The sequence below is a fragment of the Meleagris gallopavo genome, chromosome 12, assembly GCF_000146605.3.
Source record: "Meleagris gallopavo isolate NT-WF06-2002-E0010 breed Aviagen turkey brand Nicholas breeding stock chromosome 12, Turkey_5.1, whole genome shotgun sequence".
Taxonomy (NCBI): Eukaryota; Metazoa; Chordata; class Aves; order Galliformes; family Phasianidae; genus Meleagris; species Meleagris gallopavo.
In genome coordinates this window covers 7,454,981-7,478,869 of record NC_015022.2, presented here as the reverse complement: position 1 = coordinate 7,478,869, position 23,889 = coordinate 7,454,981, and the positions used below count along the sequence as shown (strand labels likewise).

The 23,889-nt window shown below is 41.0% G+C and overlaps 1 protein-coding gene and 1 long non-coding RNA gene across 2 annotated transcripts in view; one reads left to right on the top strand and one right to left on the bottom strand.

Annotated features, from left to right (window-relative positions):
* Positions 1 to 14,127: 14,127 nt before the first annotated feature.
* LOC104912793 lies at positions 14,128 to 15,410 on the top strand. Its single transcript, XR_002118888.2, has 3 exons — positions 14,128 to 14,722; positions 15,144 to 15,244; positions 15,328 to 15,410. It is a non-coding gene; the product is annotated as an uncharacterized LOC104912793 (long non-coding RNA).
* A 4,236-nt stretch (positions 15,411 to 19,646) lies between these two features.
* Positions 19,647 to 23,889, bottom strand: part of DAPK2 (death associated protein kinase 2) — a 43,092-nt gene continuing 38,849 nt past the window's right edge. The window contains exons 10-12 of the mRNA XM_031555290.1: positions 23,650 to 23,739; positions 23,401 to 23,481; positions 19,647 to 22,941 (exon numbers count right to left, since the gene is read on the bottom strand). Of these exons, the coding sequence (XP_031411150.1) occupies positions 22,867 to 22,941; positions 23,401 to 23,481; positions 23,650 to 23,739 (246 nt within the window). The 3' untranslated portion in view covers positions 19,647 to 22,866. The remainder of the gene's footprint in view (positions 22,942 to 23,400; positions 23,482 to 23,649; positions 23,740 to 23,889) is intronic.

Sequence of the window (23,889 nt, the reverse complement as noted above, 5' to 3'; positions counted from 1 at the left end):
GCGGGCTGCGCGGAGGGGCGGCTGCGGTGCCGAGTGAGTGTTACTGCGGAGTGAAAAGCTAATAAGAGAAACAATGGAGAAACTTCTGTACGAGGAGCAGTTCATCTATGTGGGTACAGGAGCCTAAGGCAGGCAGAGCGTGGAAGCTTGCAAGAGCTCAGAGGAGATGGGTTAGGGAACAGTCGTGTGCTGTCTCTTCCAGTAGGAGAGTCAGAGGTCAGCAAGTGGAACTGGAGACATTAGGTGTCAAACTCCAAACAAGAGAGAGCAGTCATTTCTTCACACACATAATTAAGCTTTCAAACACACACAGGACACTGCTGCACAGAAGTTCACGTGAGATCAAAAGAAAAGTAAGGAAGAAGTCCACCATAGACTACCAAAAACCCAGAAGTGCCCTGTCTCCCAAACACCAGAGATTATTAGAGGAAACACTGCTACGTGCTTGCTGCTGAGTTTTCTTCCTTAGGCAAGTGCTGACATTACACTCGTGGACCAGCGTTCCCGTTTTGTTCCACCTTAAAAGCTTGTTAAGGATTCATAATAATTGCAGAAAGCTGCAAGCAAATGCCTTGCTTTGGAAATACAGTCTGAACCACCCAAGCTAAAAAAAAACTCAGACAAAAAACACCTCTGTTAGCAACTTATCTGTGCAGTATCACTCCACTGAGAATTGGTAGAGAAAAATCTATTTTTGTTCAGGAAGTCTGCAGTTTCTTAAGTTTTATAGCTGTGAGCGTACTGGCTAATCTTCTGTTAAAACCATAGTCTCTGCTATGAATCAGCATTTTCTAACTGATAAGACCACTTTTGCAAGCAAACATTACCAGAAGCAGGGTAAACTCAGAACATTTTCAAACACTCTTTAAACATTTAAAATATGGATGCTTTGTGAGAAATAAGAAGTTCATCAGATACATCAAAATACATTACACTCAGCAATGTCCTTTAGCTACCTCTATGCAGATCTGCCATTCTGCACAACAGAAGTGGAAGGAAAGCAGACACTAAGCAGCACTCTTCAACATGCTAACATGCCCCACACCCACATGCACGAACCACAGCATGGACACAAACCTTATCATTAACTGCAGGTTTTTATGGCTTGCAGGCTCGATCATCAGCCAAGTGCTGTACAGAACTCAAGTTGCTTCTTAAGTTTATAGATGCTTAAAATATTTTCAAATCATGCATATGTCACGAGTTTTTTGGTTTTTTTTTTGTGTTGGCGGTTTTTTGTTCATTTGTTAAGTTCTAACAGAGCTCTTCAACCATCTCACAATATTGAGAGCCTAGGACTTTTGTCTTGAAATTTGGCTGTATACAAATGCGTCTCTTTTTCTACAGGCTCACCCGTGTTGGAATCTACAAAGTTATGGAGGAGACATGATGCAGCCAATCTCCAGGTTGGGACCTGAAGTGCTGAGAACACAAGAGAACCGAGGGAGCAAATTAACAGCACTGTGTTCTAAATTGACCATCTTCCTATCATTTCAGAATGATAGAATATGTGTAGGATGACTCCAAAAGTATTCAAAGTACCTAATTCTCTAAAATGCCTTGAAAAACTATTTGCCATGTAGTTTGTGATCATTATTGTTTAGGAAGCATGCTGTCAAATAAAGAGGGGAGACGTAAGAGGAGCAACAAAAGTGAAGGATTTCCAGTTTAGCATTGATAAAGGATTCATTCCCTGGAGTGCCATGTCCCCAGGACCACTGCAATTTCTCTTCTCATATAAAGCTAGTTTTACTAGATAGCAACTATTAAAATAACGTTGAAAGAAAAGCAACACCATCATTCAAACTAAAATAAACTAGCATGTTTCACTGCTTTAAAAGACGTGGTTTACTTCCAGTCAGCATTTTCATATTCCAAATTCTTCAGTGATGGTATTTGATATTCCACTTTGCGCTGACAAGGACATCTTGACTTTTTAATGGCATTTTTTCCCCATACCGGTCCAGGTGTTTCCCAAGAGCTGAGCACTAGCAGAACTCTGTTCAAATACATAGTATAGAGCTTGGAAATACCTATAATAGACATGATGTGCCTGTGAAGAATTTTCACATCTGGGACCTCCTAGGCTGGCTCAAACTCAGCATACCACTTGACAACAATTCATGATGTTCCTCTGCTAGAAGCATTATCTAGGAAAATTTGTCTATTTTGGTAAAGACACTCCCTCTTTTTCCACATGACTCACTCATTCAACAAGTTGAGCATGTCTTAAAATTTCAGCGCATTCCCCTACTCAGATAAATCCTGCCATCATTTAAAGTGACTATGTGCTGAAAAGTCTACAGACCTCCACAGACCTCTGAGTTTTATTTTCCTGTGCAACTCAGGCTGGTGAATATACAAAATCACAAATATGTTATAGTCTATGGCTAGAGAGAGAAACAGATGGGCAGGCTGATCAAGTACCATCTTGGATTTAAAGTTACGTTCTTTAGGATTGTAAGCGTTGCCTCACCTTTAAGGAAGGCTGCATACAGCTTCCTCACTGCCCACTCCCCACCTGCCAAAAAGTTTTAATACCCAATTTAAAAGCAACAGCAGTAAGCACAGTGACACTGTGAAATGATTACAATATTTTAAAAGTCTCAAACAGCATCTAGAAGTGACTTACACAGTTTCTCTGGGAATTCAGGAGGGCTCTTTTAGCACCCACCCACTGAAACACCGCCTGAGATACTGCCTGCGCTTCCAGCCAGCTGGCACTCAGGACTTCTCTGAGTCACCAAAATCCCAGGATGGCAAATGATACAAGGAGGTTGATTAGGTCTCCTCATCCTGTAATAAGCAGGCAGGCATTTTCAAAATTCCTGAGAACCCAGCTGTAGCCAACAGGATCCATAGGTCTAAAAATAAGGATATAAAATAAGGGTAACAAGCTCTATGTTCTCCCTGGCTTTGCCTACGGTTGCCACTAGGTATCTGCTACCTCAACTGAGATTATATAGCATTTCTAACCTTTGGAAATTGAAAAGGTTCCTGAAACTCTTTAGAGCACATCAGAAGGAAGATTACCTCTGCAGTCATCCGCAGCTTCAGATGTGAAGGGAAAAAATAAGGAAAAAGCTGGTAAGATTCCTTTATGGGAGAACTCCAGAAAGAGACCAAGAATGGAATCACAGCTCCTCACTGGAAAACAGCATTTGTTCCCTCCCTCACAGCAAGATTAAGCAGATTAAGTCTTTGAAACCTATAGATTTCTAGAATTCAACATCAAAACTATACATACTACCCCTACAAGCTGTTCTACCACAGTTGGTAAAATGGAAGCTCTCTTCAGATAACTGGAGGGCTCTCAAGTCTTAGTCTATGGGCTTTCTTCCTTCCCAGCTTTGCTTGGTCGTCTTCTAGTGCTCAGGTCCACAAGACCTTTTTTTCTACCTATGATTTCCTATTATTACATTATTTATTTTAAAATAAATCTTAAATGCATCAATTTGTAATCCCATCAAATGTAATTTCTTCCCAGACAATAATGAGAACAGTATGATAATGAGAGAACTATGTACACTATCACACCTACTATTTTTTCTAAAACTAATTGTCCTTTGTTTAGCAACCACATTTAACTCCTTATTTTTAATTCCAGTGCAGACATGATACCAGGGCTATGACCACTGTCTTTTTTTTTTTTTTTTTGTAATGCAATGTCTAGGACTCATTACAGTGAACTATTTATACAGGGCTTGCTCTTAAGTACTTATTCACAGTACAAGGTTAACTATAGATTGTTACATAAAAATAGATTTGTATCTGAAATCTCTCAGTTAACTGTGTTTTGCTTTTACTGACTTTTTTTTTCAATCAGACATTGCTAACATTGGCATGTCTTGCTGTTGTCATGGCAATGAAAGGAGTCTATATGTTTTTGGATGTGATTCAGAAATCATTTTACATAGAAATGGGCCAACAATTAGAACAGATACTGGATTGTTCACCAGTAGCATTGAAGCAACTGGTTTAAAGGGGAAAAAAAGGAGAGCGCCTGAACTGTGTAAGAGGCTGAACATATGCTCCTTGATTAGATAGAAGATATCAAACTGCTGCTTGTGACCCCATCTTGCAATTAGGTCTGTGTGGGTAGAATTTTGTCAGCTGAAAGCATTACTGAAATCACAGTGATTTGCTTATGCAATTACATAACCAAACCAGGATCCAGATTTGTTGGAATAAATGCTGCTCTTATTGTTCAGAAATACATGAAAAGAGTCTTATTATATACTCGTCTCAATAAAGAAAGGTCATGACACAATCACTTCTTTGTAAGGGCTCATTCACAGACAAGACATGTCTCGTCCAATGAATTCACAATTCACACGAGGCAAGAGAAAGCAAAACATATTTTAGAGGGTCAAGTTTACTGATGGAAGACAAACGAAGGAAGGTGTCAGCCACTGTTCAGGTGTGCAAGCAGCAGCTGAACCGTTAAGAAACATGCCTAAAGCCAGCCTACATCACTCTCTGAAGCGTACAGAAAATCTGACTGCTAAACTAAAAATACCAGACACCCATGTCTTCTGTACGTTACTCATCACAGCACTTGCTCTTTTACTGTGCATCCAAGGTATATGAAGGAAGCTGTTATGAGAACATCTTGCCTGTGCAGGCATGCCAGGAGTGGAGGCACTGATATATATGCATCTGTGTCACTCAGTAATTTCATTTTCTGACTCATATTTTGGAGTGTCAGTTCTTTCTCATGGTACTTCCTGTTCCTACCAGGCAGAGCCATACTAACTGCTATTTATCAGAAAGTAATCTATAGCCACATCCACACGGCCAGCTGGCCCTTGCTGCAGTACAAAACCAACACTGCCACACTGTCAGCACTTCTCAGAGCTTGAGAACGCAGCTGGCTGTCTCACTTCCCTTCTTCCCCTAGGGATCCCAAGGCACTGAAATTCAGAGTAGGAGCCACTCTGAAGTAACTCATATTTACAATCTGTCCATCACCATCTCTTCCTTTCTTTACCTGGTTGGTAACTTTTTCACATTGTTAAAAGTCAGTTTCTGTGAAGACACTGTTCTGTGCGTTGGGCCGAAACGATAAAGTCAGAGAACAAATGGGAAAAACACACAGGAAACAGGAGTTTGCACTGGAAGATGAAGAATGAGGATGTAAAAGGGAAAAATAAAACAACTATATCTGAACAACTGAACAATATTAAAATTCATACACAGCACTAATTCCAAGCTAATGTATGCATGGATACATAGCACTTGGAGTGTATGTATTTAAATTACTAATTTGAAGTTTTAATAATAAGCTCAACATGACAGCATTCAGTGCACAGCCAAAATGTACCTTAAATGCTTTGTGCTCGCAATTCTATGCATAAAGACACCAGAAGGAGTCAAAGTACCACTCGTAGGATTGCCTCTCCCCAGCTGCACTCTTATCAGTTCACAACATCTATGAGGCCTTAGGAGTGAGATTTGGTTCTCCACTGTTAAGATCCAGTGTTGCACAACACTGTAGCTGTGCCTCAACTTCATATCCCTTTAGCAATACAGTTACGAAAGATAACAGAACTTCTTAAAATTGCTTTTTTTCCCCCACCCTGTAGTCTCCGCTACACAGTGAGCAAAGCAAAGACATCTCCAGATGGAAATAAGGAAAGATGCAAACCCGAGCTCTAAGTCACCAGAGCCTGGTGTCACGGGGATGTGAACAGACTGAGCCTAGCTGTCCCTTTGCATTCAAAGCCCAGAGAGGTTATCCCGCTACCGTGGCCCTGGAGCAACAGAAGCAAACAGGCTCGTTAGCCTTGGCAGGACATTGGGGGGATGAACGGGAAGATTGCCAGCTGTAGTACGCAAGAGACGTGTGCCTGTACACATTAACTTAATGCACGGTAAACTCACTGCTGTTCAAAAAAGGAATAGCCACAGCATTTCATAAAGCTAATATTTACACAGAATTGCATCACATGAAACTGGATATCGAAAAAAACAACAAATGTACATTTTTACATTTTATCATAGTTCTTTCATGCAAAGTATTGTGATTATTTCTTTCAGCAAGAGGTCATTTAGTTTTATAAGAACATTTTATCAGAACATTGTTTTTAATAAATATTATCATTACGCCCAGGAGAATAAGCATTTCCCTATACTTGTGATTGCTGTTATTCATTGGTGAACACTCATCATAAAAGCAGTAAACTACCCCTACAAGTAGCAGTGTTCAAACATCACCGTTTTGCCAAGACCCAGGTAACCACACCACATGGAACATGAAGGTCCAGAAGTTACTGTAACGCATCTGTACAGCATACTCCAAAACACTGGTTAGCAGCATTAAAAATAATGGCATCTCGTTTTTCACTAGGAGGTCATTCCTCAAAAAAATATTTCCCCAAAATATTACTCTATTTATATCTTTCATCCCAGAAATCCCTTTTGAACTCAAACTACAAGAGCAATTCATTTTTATCTGAGTACATCAATTTTCAGAACCCTAACAGCCAAGTCACTTCCTCACTTATGCTCCATTTGTTTTCCTCTTTGCCTAAGCGACTTCCTTAGTCTCCAGGGAATTAGAATAAAAAAGAATAAATTATTTCCTGACCCTTCTTTGGCTTCTGTCAGTCTTCTCAATTCATTTGTATTCTTCTAGTCTCTAAGAGAAAGTAAATATTCTGTTCTGTTGTCTGGAAGCTGCACAATGAGGAATTATTATCCTTCTGCTTTCGGGAATCAATGGCCGCTGTGTAAGGCTAAAAGCAGCTTTTCTCTTCCCTTTGTTCTCGTATTTCCTTCCATTGCATTGTTCTTGCTTTCCTTTTTTTTTTTCCCCCTAGGAAGCACCACAAACAATACCTTCCCCACCTTCACTTTAAGATGTCAAAATGTTTTCCAGCAGGAAGCATCTTTCCCACTGATGGGGAAAATACAAGGTGCGAAGAGATTAATCTTATCCCAGTATATTTAGCATAGGCCATGTTGCAGCATGCTACCCAATCCTGTACTTTTACAAGAAAATTCTTGCTTATACTGGTCAATCCAAAAGGATAGGTGAAGAATCACAGAATCATAGAATGGCCGGGGTTGGAAGGGACCTCAAGGATCACAAATCTCCAACTCTCCTGCCACATGCAGGGCCACCAACCTCCACATTTAATACCAGCCCAGGCTGCCCAGGGTCCCATCCAACCTGGACCTTGAACACCTCCAGGGATGGGGCATCCACAGCCTCTCCGGGCAGCTGTTCCAGCACCTCACCACTCTTGTAGTAAAGAAGTTCAAGCACAGTTTTTGTTTCTGTTCCACGGCACTTCCTGGGTTGCTACCACTGCCAGATCACACTGCTGCTGGGCAAATGAAGTTCCTGCTCACAGAAACTGATATGGAAACTTAAAGGTCACCTTCAAAAGGAGCAGTAAGGAAAAATCTTTCACATGGAACATTGCCAATATCTTCAGTTCAGGGAATGAAAAAGTGAGACCCAGACAGATAAAAACTTTCCCAAGGCTACTCCTGAACCTGCCTTAACTCCTGTCTCCATAACTCAACATCAGATTTAACCCAAGAGTTCAGAGGTGCTTCCCACGTGCCTGAATTTGTATATGCTGTGAAGCCCTGGGCTTTATCTTCAATCACTGAGCAACGTGCAGACACTTTCTTCCTTGCCATGGCTGCCATCCAGAAAACAGATGAGCCAAAACAGTTTTACTGTAAAATCCTAATAAATAGCTCAGCCAATTAACAACTCAGTAAGAGACCAATGTGGGTATGCGGGTAACCTTGTCTATCATAACCTATGTATGCTGTTAAATGACTAGGATTGATGCAATTTACATTAATTGAGAGGCACTTCCTTCCATCATCTGTTCTGATGCTACTGGCTAAAGGCACACTGCTCTCTTGATAACCGCATTTCCTCACAACACTCCTGTAACTCCTGCCCCTCAGGAATTAAAAACACCAAAAACCCAAGCACCAGAATCAGAGAAGCAACAATTTGAAATCAACACAAACCTTAGCACGTACAACCTGAGGACAGCGTAGAAGCATAGAATCACCAAGGTTGGAAAAGACCTCCAAGATTTTCCAGTCCAACCCCAATTGTCTACCTACCACCAATATTTCCCCACTAAACCGTGTCCCTTACTGTCACATCTAAATGTTTCTTGAACACTTCCGGGGACAGTGACTTCAGCACTGCCCCAGGCAGCCTATTACAGTGCCTGACCACGCTTTCAGAGAAGAAATTTTTTCAAATATCCAATCTGAGTTTACCTGAGTAGTTCACTTAGCTTATTTAAGCATGGAAGGGGAAAAAAAACAAAAACACACCTCTTCCTCTGGTCTTCTGAAATCAATTACATACCTACTTGCAGCTGTTTCTAATTTGTCTTGATCATGTGAACTAAAGAATTAACTGAACAATCATCCAGCTGAGAAAGGTTTGGAACTGAGCTGGGAACCTGTCTATTGCTCCTCAAAAATGAGATGAAGAGCTCCTATTCATTTATTTTAATAAATGATTTCTGGTCTTCTGTGTGTTACAGTTGAACAAGAAATGCACAGTTGGATGGCATATATCAATAGGTTTGGGACAAAATAGCCAATTTTCTGGGGATATGCTTTGAAAAAAATATATATATATATGTGCACTGAAAGATGTATTCTGTCCACTTAGCTAGGGCTGCTAAACTGCAATGATGCAGTGCAATGATGAACAGCACTTTCTGAAACATATGACCGGAAAGGAGACATGGCCTGCCAGCCCATAAGAGAGTAGAAAGTAGCAATGAGGAAGAAGAGAAAAGGCAACAAATGCAGTGCCAAATTTCTGTAGGCAGTCTATTTGATGGCTGAGACATTTTCTCCCAGTTTTTCTAGCTTCTTTGCCAGAAAGGATTCGGTATAACTAATCCCAATGCCCAAATGCACTAAGGGACAGACGGCTGGCTGTGTTCCATGTGATCCTCCTCCTCACCTCCCAGCCACCAGCATTCAGCTGATTACCAAACAGGTTTTTCTTGGTGTTATTTTTAATTCCCTCAAGCTGCCTATTTCTTTCCCTCACCAAACGGTAGGAGTTGTTTAGCTCCTCAAAGGTCTTAAATAGCTGCTGGATGCTGCTGGCTGGGAAACAGCTCCTGAAGGTGCCATCCTATCACTGAATGGGGCAAGGCACAGCACAATGCAGTGCCCACCAGTACAGCCCACCAGTATAGCCAGCAGGCTCTGAGATAGGCAGGCCAGTGGGCCCAGCCTTCCCACACAGCCCACATGAACGCCTGGTCATACATGCCTACGTGCCATCTTATGGACAGGGTCCATACTGGCTCACTTGCCTCCAACCTTACCCACTTCACTCGCTTCCAGGCAGGTTTCAGAGTCACATTTCTGAACAGCGTGTCAAGTCCAGCAGGAACTATTTCTTGTGTCACTTTTTCTGTTGATTCACAGAAACAAGCTGCTTATTTCTGGAGGCTTCATCCACTCTCAGGTTTCCCTGCTTCATTTCAGAGAGAAATCTGAGAGACAGCACCAGTGGGATTCAGTGTCTTAAAATCACAGTGGCAATTTCATTTTCAGAGACAGTCCCCTTCCACCAGATCTCACCAACAGCTGCAACAGCGTACAGGTGGTCAGCATAGGTCAACAGCTTCCATCTGAAGAGTACAGCTGTGCTGGAATGTCTGATCTAATGTAAACTGAACACAGGTAGGAGAGGATCTTAATTTTGTACAGTGGTTTTAAATGTTGCTATAAAATATAACGAAAACTAAGGAATGTACAGATTCCACAAGATAAAGATGAAAAACCAGGTGCTGTAAAATTACTTGAAATACAATTAAAACAAAGGAACTCAGTGAAAAACAGAGCTCTTCTAGGAAAACAGGTTGAAGGAACTTTCAGTATACTTCTTTGTAAGGTGACATTTCCCTAGGAAATAAATGCCAGTCTTCAAGCAGCAGCTCCTACAATGTTCCAACAGTTCAAAATAGTATTTTAAAGTTCCCCTTCAGCTGTATACCCTGTAGGAATGGTTCAGTATTTTCAAGCCCTCACCTTCAAGGAAACTGGTATGACATCAGTACCAGACATTGTACCATTTATATTCAGACTAGAAGAGTCCAGTTCTGCATGCTGAAACTGCAGTTCTGATGAGCAACTTAAGAGAAGTTATTACAAATAACAAAAATATTCACCAAATCCCAAACATGAGAACAAATCTGAAATTGTACCAGAAGACAATTGTTGGCACCAAACTCTACAAGAGTTGTGATCTCTGCCACCTACTGGAGAGCCCTGAATACCATTACTTCAACACACACACAGCACAAGACTGTCCCCAATCCAGCAAGACAGTCATCAAAAGTTTCTCCTCTTTTAGTTCTCTGGATACCTTGCTTTTTTTAACTCTCTTTTTCATATCCCTTTTCCTAAAATAGCTTAAATGAATATTAGGAAAACCACATGAATTCTCAATTATTCAATGCCAAGCAAAGAACAGTCTGTAATTCTCACAGGCTAGCTTAGTTTAATGTTATGAAGTACCAAATTTCCCTAAATACCTGAGAATCCATTCTGTACTACATAGCACTCTCCCAACTTCAGTAAGGAAATGTTATTAGAAACATATTAACTCCTGGAGTTTTAAAGAAGATCCATTGTTGACCAACTGCCCAAGGTATAAATGAGCTCTTCAGAAAAATAAATAATACTGGCTAGCATCCTTCACTGTTAGTAAGTGGCCATAGCATGTTATCTTCTGTCCTAATGAGCTACCCCAAATTTAGAACTTTTGGTGCTATAATTAAAGATGGCAGATTTGTTGTTGTTGTTGTTTTTAGAACTAATCAGCACAGTATTTATGATTATGACAACTCTCCCAATTTAGTAGCAGGAGAGGCTGATTTTGACCTAGCTTAGATACGCCTCTCATAACTTGTGTTGTCAACTATAGACAACAGAAGAGGAAAAAAAAGATAACTCAGGCAAAGAGCATGGGAGAATCTATGGCTTCCAGCTACAGCCAACTGGCTCAATAACGTGGATAATACTCAAAATTGCCTTTTCCTTTATTCCTTCCAAAGTAGCTGACAGTGCAATTTAATTTGTTCAGAATATGTTGCAAGTCAGTAGTTTTGCTTGTGCTCTTTATAAAAGCTTCCAACATTAAATTGCTTTTTATTATTCGTTTTATTAAAAGATACACCTTCATTTTTAAGATAGAGCCCTGTTCACATTGCAAATAAGCCATCACCGAAATTACTACTGAGAAGTGTCTAGTGCAAAGCAGATAAATCAAGGACTACACAACAATGTAGTACTGACTGATGGTATTTATCCTCCACCATTTAAATAACCAGGCAGAGTGACAAAAAAAAGGAAATATTAAAAGGGTGACAGAAGCACCAAGAGAAATGTTTTGAAAGGAGCATTTTTTTTGAGTGAAAATCAAAATTCACTAGGTCATCTCTCTTCTAGCTGGAGAACCCCATAAATTCATACTCTTTGCTGTCACGGAGCTGGACAACCAGACACACAGTGTACCAGCCATCTTCTCTAGTCCTGCTCTGTGTAATCTGAGATGAGATGCTGAGATCAAAGCATATGTGAAGGAATATTAGTCAGCTTGTGAAAATCTTATTTAGCTTATTCTGTATTTGCAATTCCACTGACTTCAATTTGGCTGTTCACAGCCACCAGAAGCAAAAACTTTTGCTCTCGTACACAATGTGTGACAATTATCTGCCCAGCAGCTGGAAATCAGAAGTACTACAAGTGTTAAACAGTTACAGCCGCTGACCTGAAGCCCATAGATATCCCTGCTTGCTTTCAAATGCATATTTAACCAAAATGCAGGATTAGACAAACACTTAGTGTAGGTAGAAAAAAATATCCAGACCAGCACTTGTAGCTAACTATAAAATATCACATTGCTATAAGAACAGTGGATAAACAGGTAGCTCAGCTGGAATTGAACGTACAACCTTGTTTTTGTTTTTCTTTTCCCTGAAGCCACAAATGCCTACAGAAGGACGGATTCCAAGCAGGTAGGAAAAGTAAAAAGAAGTTGACCAAATAAGCTTTGATCCGGGGGAAGGAACATTAGGATTTAGGGAATAGTGAACATGCTCCAAAAATAAGTACAAACCTTCATGGTCACTAGTAAAGATAAACAGATGCCCAGTAAAACAAATACACCACCAAGGACACAGTAGGATAGGTGTGCCAGCACTGTAAGAGAAAAATACAGCAAGAGGAAATGCAGCAGCACCAGATGTGGATGCAATGGTCAACATTAGGAAAATGCATTGATAATTTTTTTTTCCATGAACATGCAACACAACTAAGTAAAAAAGGACATAATGCATTGTAAAATTTGAGAAGGGTTCGATGGACATAGCTTAGCAGCAAAAAGAAACCATTCAGTTAGGCCACAGTATAGGAAAAGAAGGAAGATCATGATGAAACACATGCTACCTTAGTAACTACTGAAAAATACTGACAGAGTTAAACATGGACTCCAAGGAAGAAGCAAATCATTTCTACAAGATGGGATGTCTGTCTTACAGTACATGATAACGCAGCCTGGTATGAAACACAAATGATGGAAAATACTTGTATTTCAGAGTGAGGTTGTGCAGCATATAATACAGGTGATAGGGTCAAAGTCCAAAGTATGGACCAACAAGTGCCAGTGCTCTAAGTATAAGCAGGGTGACGTGGCAATGACAGGAGGCATCTCACTTCTGGCACTATAGGCTGCCACTGAGGAGGAAATGCATGAAATGCACTGGTACCCTTTTTTCTAGAAAACAGTTGTCTTAAGGAACACACCCTGAGAACCGAAGGAATTCAAGTAATCACCCTTCATGTAGCAGTTAAATAAAACAATATAAATGTAATAATATTGCTCATGTGACACTGGAAGGATAACTTTAAATGCTCATGACTTTAAGGAAAAAAGAAAAGCACTTATCTTGGTTGCAGCTTCGAAAGGACACAGTGGTCATGACCCAACTAAGCTGAAGCAATCTGCATGCTTGACTGCAGGGTGTCTTCCTCTCAAGGAAGCTGACATGCTACTGTGAAAATTAGGAACCAGCCCTACAGGAAGGTGCTTCAGAAGTCACATTTGTTGCAGCAGTTTTGCAGGAAGACGATCTGGGAGACACAGATTGAAAATGCTCTCACCAACAGATCTGCTCAGGAGACGCCTCTCACATTGCTACTGCTGCTCAATGTCAGGAGCATCACCACTGCAGTAACAAATTGCAGGATTACTGCCTCACAGAAATACCTGTCTGCAACTTCAGAGCTTTAACTGAGGGAGGCTGCAGTTTGAAATGAGATGGCGGCCTGAAGAAGCACTCCTGTCAGTGACCCTGCCTCCAGGATTTCACGGGACAGGGCTAAAAAGGAGACATGTAGCACACGGTACTGCAACAAGGACCAGTCTGAGAGGAGGCAGTGACACCCACACCAAGCCCATCCAAAAGCAGAAGTTGAGCTACAGATGTTACGGCAACCTGGGAAAAGAGGAAGCACCCTGATGTAATGCATGCTTCAACCTACGAGTATTATTGCTCTCACGTAGCCCAGATCAGCTGCCCGGCCTGAGCTTAGGTAGACTGACAGCCTTCAGTGATGGAGAGCACAGACAAGGGCTCAGCCCTTGGAACAGGACCCATGGAGGGATCTTCTGGCTTTGCACAGAAGTATGGGGATTCTAAATGGAGAAACAGAGCAGCGCAAGCCAGAAAAACATCTGAAACAGATGCAGGATCATATACTTCAGAGATCTCAAGGTTAGGCTTTTCAATCAATTCTGAACCTGTCTGCATACAGGGTTTTTTTTTGTTTGTTTGTTTTGTTTTTTTACAGCAAAAAGAATCCCAATAGCTTCTCATACAAATGTGACATGGGAGCACAACTGAATGATAATATAGGGCAGGAAGCAAAAGAAAGACACGGCATCCCACTGCAGCAGCAGGGCTCAGCTCTGCCATGCTAGAAGCAATTACTGAGATGGAAGGCAGCCAGCCTGCCTAGCCAACAGAACAGCCAAAGAGCACCAAGTCCACAGCTCCAGATCTCCTCATTTAGTTAACTCCTCCTGAAGTTGCAGGTCAATGGTAAGAATTGAAGGCTGTACTTGAAAAAAAAAAACATGAATGCAATATTTTCCTCTTTACGAGCAAGAACTTAGGTGATAAAAATTGAGGTTTCTTGCTAATCCTTAGAGGACATTTGATGCTGTTACAAAACGTGCCTGTGACTACAAGGTGCCCAGATGCCTTGGTTACAGGCACAGTATGGGACTGTAAATAGCGCAGAGTTGCACACTCCTCCATACTGCAGCTAGCTAAGGCACTGGGAGACCAGGCAAGTTTTTGTTAACTTCTGCCCACATCCTGCTGATCTTTAGCACTTGGGCAGATCACCATTAACATTTTATCATTGTTGCACGCTCTGAAACAACTGCCCTTAAGATCACAGTCCTGTTTACATTTTTATTGACCAAAACTCAAAAGTAAATATTGTGTCACACAACGTTCATAAGAAGAGTTTAAATAATGAACTAATTCAACCTGGCACATAGCAGTTCCAGCAGTTATCACAGGGAAACAGAGCTGAGGAGACAGCACCACTTCTTCATGTACTTACAGGGACATGATGACAGTGACAGAACCTTTCTTTTGGCTGACTGCAGTTGTACGGTGCTATTAAGTACAGGGTAAGTCCATTGTACTCAAACATTATACAAGCTTGATTAAAAACAAAGCTGAATGACATTTTTATTTGGAGAGTACACAGCATTTGCTAACCTTCTGCCATTTCATTTTTTTTCTTTCCAAATTGAACCTTTTCATGTGTGTGTGTATGTGGACAAATTCACCATAATTTTTTGTTCTCTGCTTCCCTGAGGAGTCTGTGAAACATCAAACACCAAATGCACTGAAGGCCAGGGAAATAAGTTGGAAAGAACATTTCAAGATATTCTTAATTATTCTTGATTAACAAATAAAATGTTTTAAGTTGATACTAAACGAACATTGACATTGATATAAAATGGGAAACTGACTCTTCATCTGATTCTAAGCTTCCCATGGGAAAATCTGTCTTGCTCCATTTCAAAACAGTTTCTATTTCTTCAGAGAAGTTTTACTCTGTGTCCTGAAGAATTAGAGCATGTTTAAAAGATGTGGTGCTCACAGACCATGCAGAGCTTCAACGCAATGTCACACTTGTGAAATAGGTAAGTTAGCATTCACCATAAGAAGAAGTGTGTGCATACACAGCATGAGACTAATTGCTGCTAATCTTATTTTCTTCCTTCAGAGTGAGCAACATACACACACTGATTCCCACGCAGAAGAGCAGCTTGGAATATTAGAAGCTTCTTCTAATCTTAGGGACCATTGCAAAACAAATTATTTGGAAAATTCAAAAACATTCTAAACAAAATCTTCTTGATCAGATAGGCCAAGAAAACTGGAACTCACCTATTGATACTGGCTTTGAACTTCAGGAGCAATTCATAGAAAGGGCTTTTCCTAATATTGCACATTACACAAAGACTAAAACCACTTTTGTTGTTGATCATATCCCCACAAGCATACAAACAAGACAGGAGAGCATTAAGCTGTGTCTTCTTTCAGGTGAAGATTATTCAAATGTAATCAAATGCACACATGGCATTGGACAAATATGAAGACTCTAATAACAAAACCTTGTAATAAATCTGAACGAAGCTACTGTCTTCATTCTGCTTGGTGATCTGTAACAGACAGCTTCCCATTGCCTTGATTTTTATGTAGTCCGTGAAGTGCTCTGTGATTATAAAACTATCAGGACAAAGAGGGAATACCAGTCTGGGAGCACTTATTCTCATTTTGCACAAAGACAGCAATCAACTTCTGATTGTGATGTACATCTTAACTCTCCATTTATTCACTGACACCAATTTCAGGACAAGTTAACAAGCACAACTAGCACCTCACCATCAGCAAGTGCTGTAAAGTACACTGTAAGCAATGTAGTTTTACCAGGCTTGGTATCAGGAAAAAAAAAATATGACCAAAGCAGATCTACTGTCATTTGGGACGCCACGGTCCTAAAAGGAGATAGACACTGATATATGAGGCCAAAAGAAAGCCCAACCCTTAAACATTTTAAGCTACCTCTTAGTAATATTTATTATTCAATTTCTTAACACTATGCCTCTCCTCACTTCTGAAAAACAAAATGAAAATTGCTACCTACTGCCCTGCTTTATCATTATTAAACTAAGATGCTAAAGCCCAATAGGAAAAGCATCTGAGTACCCCTTATAATCCACTATCACATCATCTTAGTGCAGGTATAACACAAAGCATGGCAAGCGTAGCCATATGAGGTATATTTACTCAAGCTGGTACCATCTGTGTTACTCGTGAGCAGTAGAGTGAGACAATCAGACTGATACACAGTCATTTAGGGTCCTGTGTTCCCTCAGCCTTCCAGGAAAGCCTCACTAGGCTCATTTTAGAATAAACCAGGAGACACCAACAAGTACCAGCCACCTGTTTTGGAAGGTGTTTTTGATTCCATACAGCACATACACAAAGAAAGAAGGAAAAAAGAAAAAAGGGAAAACTTCTCGCTTGCTTTTGAGCACCTCGTCCAGGGTTTCAGATCATTCTTATCCCAATACAGAAGGGTTTACGTAATTCCTCATTGCTCCTGGATGATTCTTAGAAGGATGACAAATGACCACCATCCCCATCCTTTGAATTCTCTGTGACTTGTAGGTCACAGCTACCAGACAGAGAGGAAAAGCACAGATTAAAAGATTAGAGCTGACAACGCTTTCCTAAGGGGACTTCAGACTGAAGTGCGGTGACCACAGCAGCAGCTGTCCAGTGAATATCTCTGATTACTTTTACATTAACTCTTCATACCAAAAATCAGCAAGCAAGAAAGAAACTCCCTTCTCTCCCAGACATTCTCTCCTCTGCTCCAGCACAAAGACAAACCCTCCTCAGCACAGAGCTCTGTGGTTAAAGAGGACAGACCCTTTAGCAGCGTGGCACTGGGCTTGGCCACGCTTGCACAAGCACTCATTAGAAAAAGCCGTAACCCCATGGCTGGCTCCAGAGGAAGGTACTTAAGGATGTGGAAACTGAGGCAGATACCTCCAGATATCGTTGCATAGTGCTTCTACGTTGTGTACAACACTTAGAGGTTCCCTGGACCAAAGAGAGCATGTGTTGATGTCCTATCCCATGACTGGGGCTTTCCACTGGGAAAAGGTAAGGACTCTGGCTGCCACACAAGAATGATTTATGTGTTATAGCTTAAAATGCTTATGTGTTGAGAGTGCCTGTCATGACAGGCCAAATGGTTTCCGTTTTTAAAGAAACAAAAGGTCACAATTGCTTGAAACCATCGAGACTCAGGAAACCTGTTCTGTGATGCAGGTATCAGCTGAAGCAGGAAAAGAAACTGCAGAGAGAGAAGCACCCAGTGCTCCAGAGAGCAGCAGCTGGCTCAACCTCAGCACACGGCTGGGACATGTTTGTGCTGGCACAGAGCTCCCACCCCCTCCTGTAGGAGCAGGCAGGTTGCTCACAGCATGGACTGAATAAAGCTGTATTTATCAACTGTGGCAAAAGCCAAGGTGCTTGTAGCTCCACAAGAATTACAGTTCTTATCTCTATATAAATAATGCCAGAATACTTTAGACAAGAAAATTATTGTCTTAAATATTGTAATAGGGCATAAACTGAGACTTAAGTCAATTCACACAGCCTGCCCTGCTCATTGATCAATCATTTCATTCAACACAGTCCCATTTAAAATGTAATTAAACTCCAGAAAAATCAGATGTTCTTTTGTGTGATACCTCTCTTTCAGCATCACACACGACACACAGACAAGCTGCATTAATTCAGTCAGATAAAGACTACTACAACCACACATCTGCCTGCACTGTACCTTTCCCAGGTGTTTTATTTTCAAGAGCTTAGAAATTTCAAAATAAGACTGGACTTGCTGCAAACATTGGAGAACTCACTTTTCCCTGCTGCAGCTTTCCAAGGTCTGTCAGGACCTGAGGACAGAAGCAGGCTTAGTGCTGTGACCCACACTGCATCCTTATGTTGCTGTCTGCCATTTGAACGGCGTAACTGGGTCTAAACTTAATTTAGACCCAGTATTTTCCATCCTTTGTCAATTGAACGAGAGGCTTTAAGCTAAATATCTTAGACCTTAGAAAGACTTTAGAAAGATCTCCCCATGTTTGGAAGCAATCTAATGAAATTCAGATTCCATACCAATACATTACAACACATTTTTGGCAGATAGATAGAAAGAAAATTTTTTAAAGCACCAGAATTACTTACAAGCTTCCCCCCAACCCCAATTAATTATCATATCATCACAATTTACACATACACCATTACAGGATACCTCAATCAGTCATTTCTAACAAAACATCCAGTGTAGTTTATGCAGTTTATTGTGGGGGGGAGGCTAGGAAGTATTTTTGGATCTATTGACATGACACAGTATTATCTAATTTTCCTGACTAGATGCTTCCCACCCTGTGACTGAGCACAGTTCTGCATATGATAGGAAAATGTTACACCTCTGAGACCGATAGTCACACATTGTGACAAACTGCTATATAAAACCAACACTCAGCGATAGCCTCATCACCAGCACTAACAGCAAACCAATCCAGAACTCACACCGAGAAAAAACCCAGAGCCAGGCAGCTCTCCCACTTCTCCATCTCATCTCAGAGCCAGAGCTTGCTCTCCATCCCATCCAGCCTCCCCCAGGCCTTTTTTCCAACCACCCTTTTCCCAGCAAAGCTGCTCACTCTCACAAACCCTTACCCCTCTGAAGTCTTCATAGCTCTCTGCATCTCCAGCTCCTCACAACTCTGCCTATGGACACAGCCTCTGCTTCCTAGCCTAGCTGGCTCCTGGGGCACAGCTGCAGCCATCCCATGAACACTGGTTCAGCCATCCTCAGCTGGCTCTACTCAACTCATCAGCCCCACAGCCACCCCCAGCTGGCACTATTTACCTTCCCAGCCCCATAGCCACCCCCAGCTGGCACTATTTACCTTCCCAGCCCCACAGCCACCCCCAGCTGGCACTACTTACCTTCCCAGCCCCACAGCCACCCCCAGCTGGCTCAGCTCACCTCCCCAACCCCACCAGGCTCAGCTCCTCGCTGCAGGGCATGATGCTGCCTTGCACAAATTCTGCATAAGCAAAGATGAGTGTTGAAATGAAAAACACAGAGAACATCACCCAAGTCACAACGATCACATGGAAAGCTGAGATACAGAAAACAAAAAACCCTCTGCGTTCTCAACCATTTAGCAGTGCTCTCCACAGAATGCTGTCAGAGATGTACTTGCTGCCATGTGCCCATATTTAAGCAGCGTTCCCAGCCCACATACAGACGCGACAGGAGCAGTATGTTTATGCAGACAGCCGTTGATGTGAATCAGGCAGGACCCCCTTTGAAGAGCTGCTTCCATCTGAGGGGAACAGGTCTGAGGGCACGTCCTGGCCTGGCCAGCCCAATCCCCTCAGGGCCGTGCAACCCACAGTCTCCCATTTGTAACCTGAAGATGCTGTGAAACATGGGGAATTCTGAAAAAGACTTCTGGCTCTGAGTTTATTTGGTTTTCCGTAACCCAGGGAATGCACTGGTGCAGCAAGGGGAAGCCAGCAGGCAAACTGGGCAGCCCCTCACTGAGCACGTCGTCATTTTGTTTGGGAAAGATTCCCTCCTGACACCAGAACAGCTTTTCCCATTGCTGCTCCCTCACAACATGTTACTGCTGTGCTTTGCATGCATTGAAGAATATTTTTTCTTTTCTGCTACTATTTTTTAAATACATATACCAAAAGCAGCTAAGTGAATAATAAAATTTGTTTGCAATTCCTACAGGACAATGAATGATATAAACAAGTTAAGCTCAAATTAAAACAAGTATAATTGTCACAATTACAAAAAACAATACAAAAAAAGTGAAGTATAAATATGACAATAAGTATAGAGCCTGTTCCATTCAAAAATCACACAATGTCAAGGAGAGCATGTAAAACATTTAACTAGACCACATGTAATTTATGAAAACCAAGATTTAAACATTGGAACTGCTCCACTGATGAAGAAGCTTGTTCTTCTCAATCTGCTAAAATACAACATACTACATGGAGCCTAACAGAAGCTTCAACCAGTCCCTGTGATATTGGTTCACAGTGCAAAAGAATTTTATGTCCGGCAATCCGTGTCCAGTTACCTCAACAGAAAAAGGGATTCAGGCCAGGATTTCAGAAGGCATGAAGAGTTCTGGAACTCTGAAAGCTCTGCGAACAATGCAAGCAGCTCAGAGTAATTTCAAGAACATATCACCAAGTGCTTTACAGAAATGAATACAAGACCAGATTTCCAAAACACTGAAACAAACGAGTGACTTAAAATCATTAGCCTATTTAAAAGATCATTTAGCATTGTAGAAGTGTGTTGAAAGCAAGAATACAAACAAAAAAATGGTAGGAACACTGTTCCACAGTTAATGTTGCTGCATAATTCAAACCCAGCACTCTCTGCAGAGCCATGCTGATGCTGAAACAGGACAGGAGTGACTGCCAACAAACCAGGTCATGCTGCAGTGTGTTGACTTCACTGAAAAATGTCTCAAAGCTTAAATGATCAAAGAGAATTAACTTGGAAGGAAAAGAAAACAAACAAAAAACAACAGACATACAACAGCTCGATGTCCTATGACTAGTCCTTGTTTGTTTAATGCGTTTTCTAATGCTTAACTTGAGGTATGGGTTGGTGGAAAGGACTACTGAGATAACCCCAGTTTGACAAAGTGATAATACAATCACTAAAAAACATTACACCTCCAGGCCTAGGAACAGGAAAGGGTGGATTCAGTCTTACTTGGGGTGCAGAGAGCCACTCAGATTTGGTAAGAGAAGGGGAAGAAAAAACATGGTAGCAGCAATAGAGCTGGTCCTCAACTGATGTTAAACTGCCACAGCACTCAATTTAAAATAGAGTTCATAAAAATGGCAGGCTGGCTGATGATCCATCTGAAACTTCTAGCATCCAACTGCCTACAGTGAGGTACGGTTTATTAGAACAACCAAAACTACTGGGAAAAAAAGAAAAAACAGACGGCCAAAGATTCTGGAGCTGCACAGATCTAACACTCCCTTTTTTCACCAAAATTACCTCATCATCATTGGAGATAGGGGAAACAAACAAACAAATACCAATCAAATAAAAATACCAAAATTCCTCTACCTACTTTCTCTTTCCTTCCTTCAACGTTCTCAATCCCACTTCAAACCTCCCTGTACACCAATTTCCTGCACACCTCCTCCTTTACCTATTTCCTTCCCACTGCTTTTGCCCCTTCTCTACTTCCTTCAATTTAAATTACTATTCTTCCCTCAGATCCTACCTTCCGCCTCTCTTCTGCAATGCTTCTTGCACATTTCCGTTCTTTCACAGAAGTACTTTCTTGTCAACTGCATTTCAGCCTCTACCTAAGCAAGTATACAAAAATATAAATACAAGTAGCATAATTTTCCTTCTTCCTAAGAAACTGGAAGACAGGCAAAATTAACCTAATACCAGTTTTCAACACCGCTTTCCACCTTCAGCTCTAAAACTTGAACCTGGATGTGACCACCATAAAACCAAACAAAATTGGTTTCCCTATAAATCTACAGCTTTTTCTAGAAAGCTTGTTTTGCAATTTTTAGTTTACATATTAAAGGCAAAGTAAATATGGATTTTTAACAACTAGTATATTCCAACAAAAAAATAGCTTCATCAACGCACATTTTTTTGTACCAACTGAATAATACTAGCATATTCAATATAAACTAACGTAGATAAAATGATGCAACTTACTAGCAGAAAGGAGATAAATTAAAGTGCTTCTTCACTCAATTTTCAATACAAACCCTTTGAATAAAACCCAAACATATTCAGTTTGGGTTATGTGTAAACAACACCTATGTAACTAGGTGTTAATGAATCTTCAATTTGCTAACAAATTAAAATAATAAAAAAGTCTAATAAAGACTATTTTGGCTGTTCCTTAGGGCTTTTCTCAGTGCCCTGTTTTGGTGAAGCATCCCACCATCTCTGTAAAAATGTTTTACTTGGTGCACAACAACTTCCAAGCCAGTACAGATTTTTTTTTTTTTTGGCTGTGCTCATTATCGATGGCAGCTGTGTTAATCCTCTTTCAATCAGCCAGATGATGGCTACAGAACAATTCTTATTGGAATAGAGAACTGCTGACTGCCAGGTTTGTGAAGGCAAAGTTTTGGAGTGCAATGGCACTATGGCTCTCTTCAACAACAGCAACAGCAGAGCAAGTACTGCCCACAGCAATCAATACCTGCCATACCTGCTATCAAATATTTACGCTATTAACAAATACAAAAATCGTAAGAAGATTCTTTAAGACTTGCTAACAATTTCCCTGACTGAAATAATACACACAGGTTTAATCACTGTGCAGAATGTGAACGATTCTGCAGTAAAAGTACATCAAGTAGAAAGCCCGCATCCTGAGTAAAGTTGATATCAGAAAGACTGAAATATCAACAAAAAGCTCAAAATATAAAAGCGCTCCAGTAGAGCCTGTGCTGTGGCACTTCCCTGGAAATCTGGATCATCAATTTTCTAAAATGCTCAGAAGACAATAACATTATCCAGCTGTTGGTGTCATCTCAGAAGTAAGAAGCATCATTCCAAGGAGGCAAGGGCTGCTGTCAGAGCTGCTTCTTTCAGCACGGATGAAAGTTTCCTCTGCTTCTTGCCTGTGGAATTCTCATTACACTAGGATATGCTGCTTTTCCTCTGATGAGCAGCTTCTCTTTGCAGAAGATCCTCACTGTCACTTTCACAGTTTCTCTGAAATAAAAAGGCCATGGTATTCCAGTCACATAAATGAGATACCATGCTGCTAAATAGTCTGATATAATCAATGTATCATTTGTAGAGAAAAGCAGAGGTAGTAGAAACACCAGAGTTTCATTGCAGGCTATGCTCACTGAAGGGTTCCCCAGTCACACAGCTGGTCATGAGGGCTGTGCAGATTTTCTCCACACCTTCTCTGACAGGACAGTCACTGCTGTTGTATCCAAATAATGTGCAGCCTCCATGCTGCTCTTACGTAAAATAAACATGGCTAGCACCTATAAGGTTTGCAGTCACTGTTTCTCCTTTCTCAGCATTTCTGGCATAACACAACTTACAGTAGCATTAAGACATACAAAGGATACCTGGTTTCCCACCCCAAACCATTAAAGTCTTGCAAATTTCAATCCACAGTAAAATTTCATTTTCTTCCCCTTTGAAGAATGTACCTACCAAACATTCATCCTGAATTAGGACCTTTTTCACCAGTGAACGAGATAAGTGGTTGCACAAGGAGACAATGCTGTAAGAAAGCTGTAAGTAAATAGAAGGAAGAATGAGAATATGAAAACACCAAGTCAGACACATCAAAATACATTTCATTCTTCTAAGGTATCTTACAATTTTGCATGCGTAAGCTCTGCCTTGCCTGCAGATCCCCATCAGCCCTACACAAGCAGGATGAGAAGCTGCTTGCCATACCTTCCACCGCCTTCTGGCATACTGCCTTTTGAAGTTTTCCATGTTAACAACAGATTCTCGCCGTACCAAAGCTTGCTGCTTGTCCAGTGGCTGGAATATAAGAGATGGCAATTTTATTGTGTGGCTGCCTTTGATGCATGAAATGCTAAGATTCTCCTCACTCCTTGAAGCTGGCTGAAAATAATGTTGGGAAAGCTGTGGATTTGTACAAGTATAAGCAGAAGAAAAAATTAAATCACT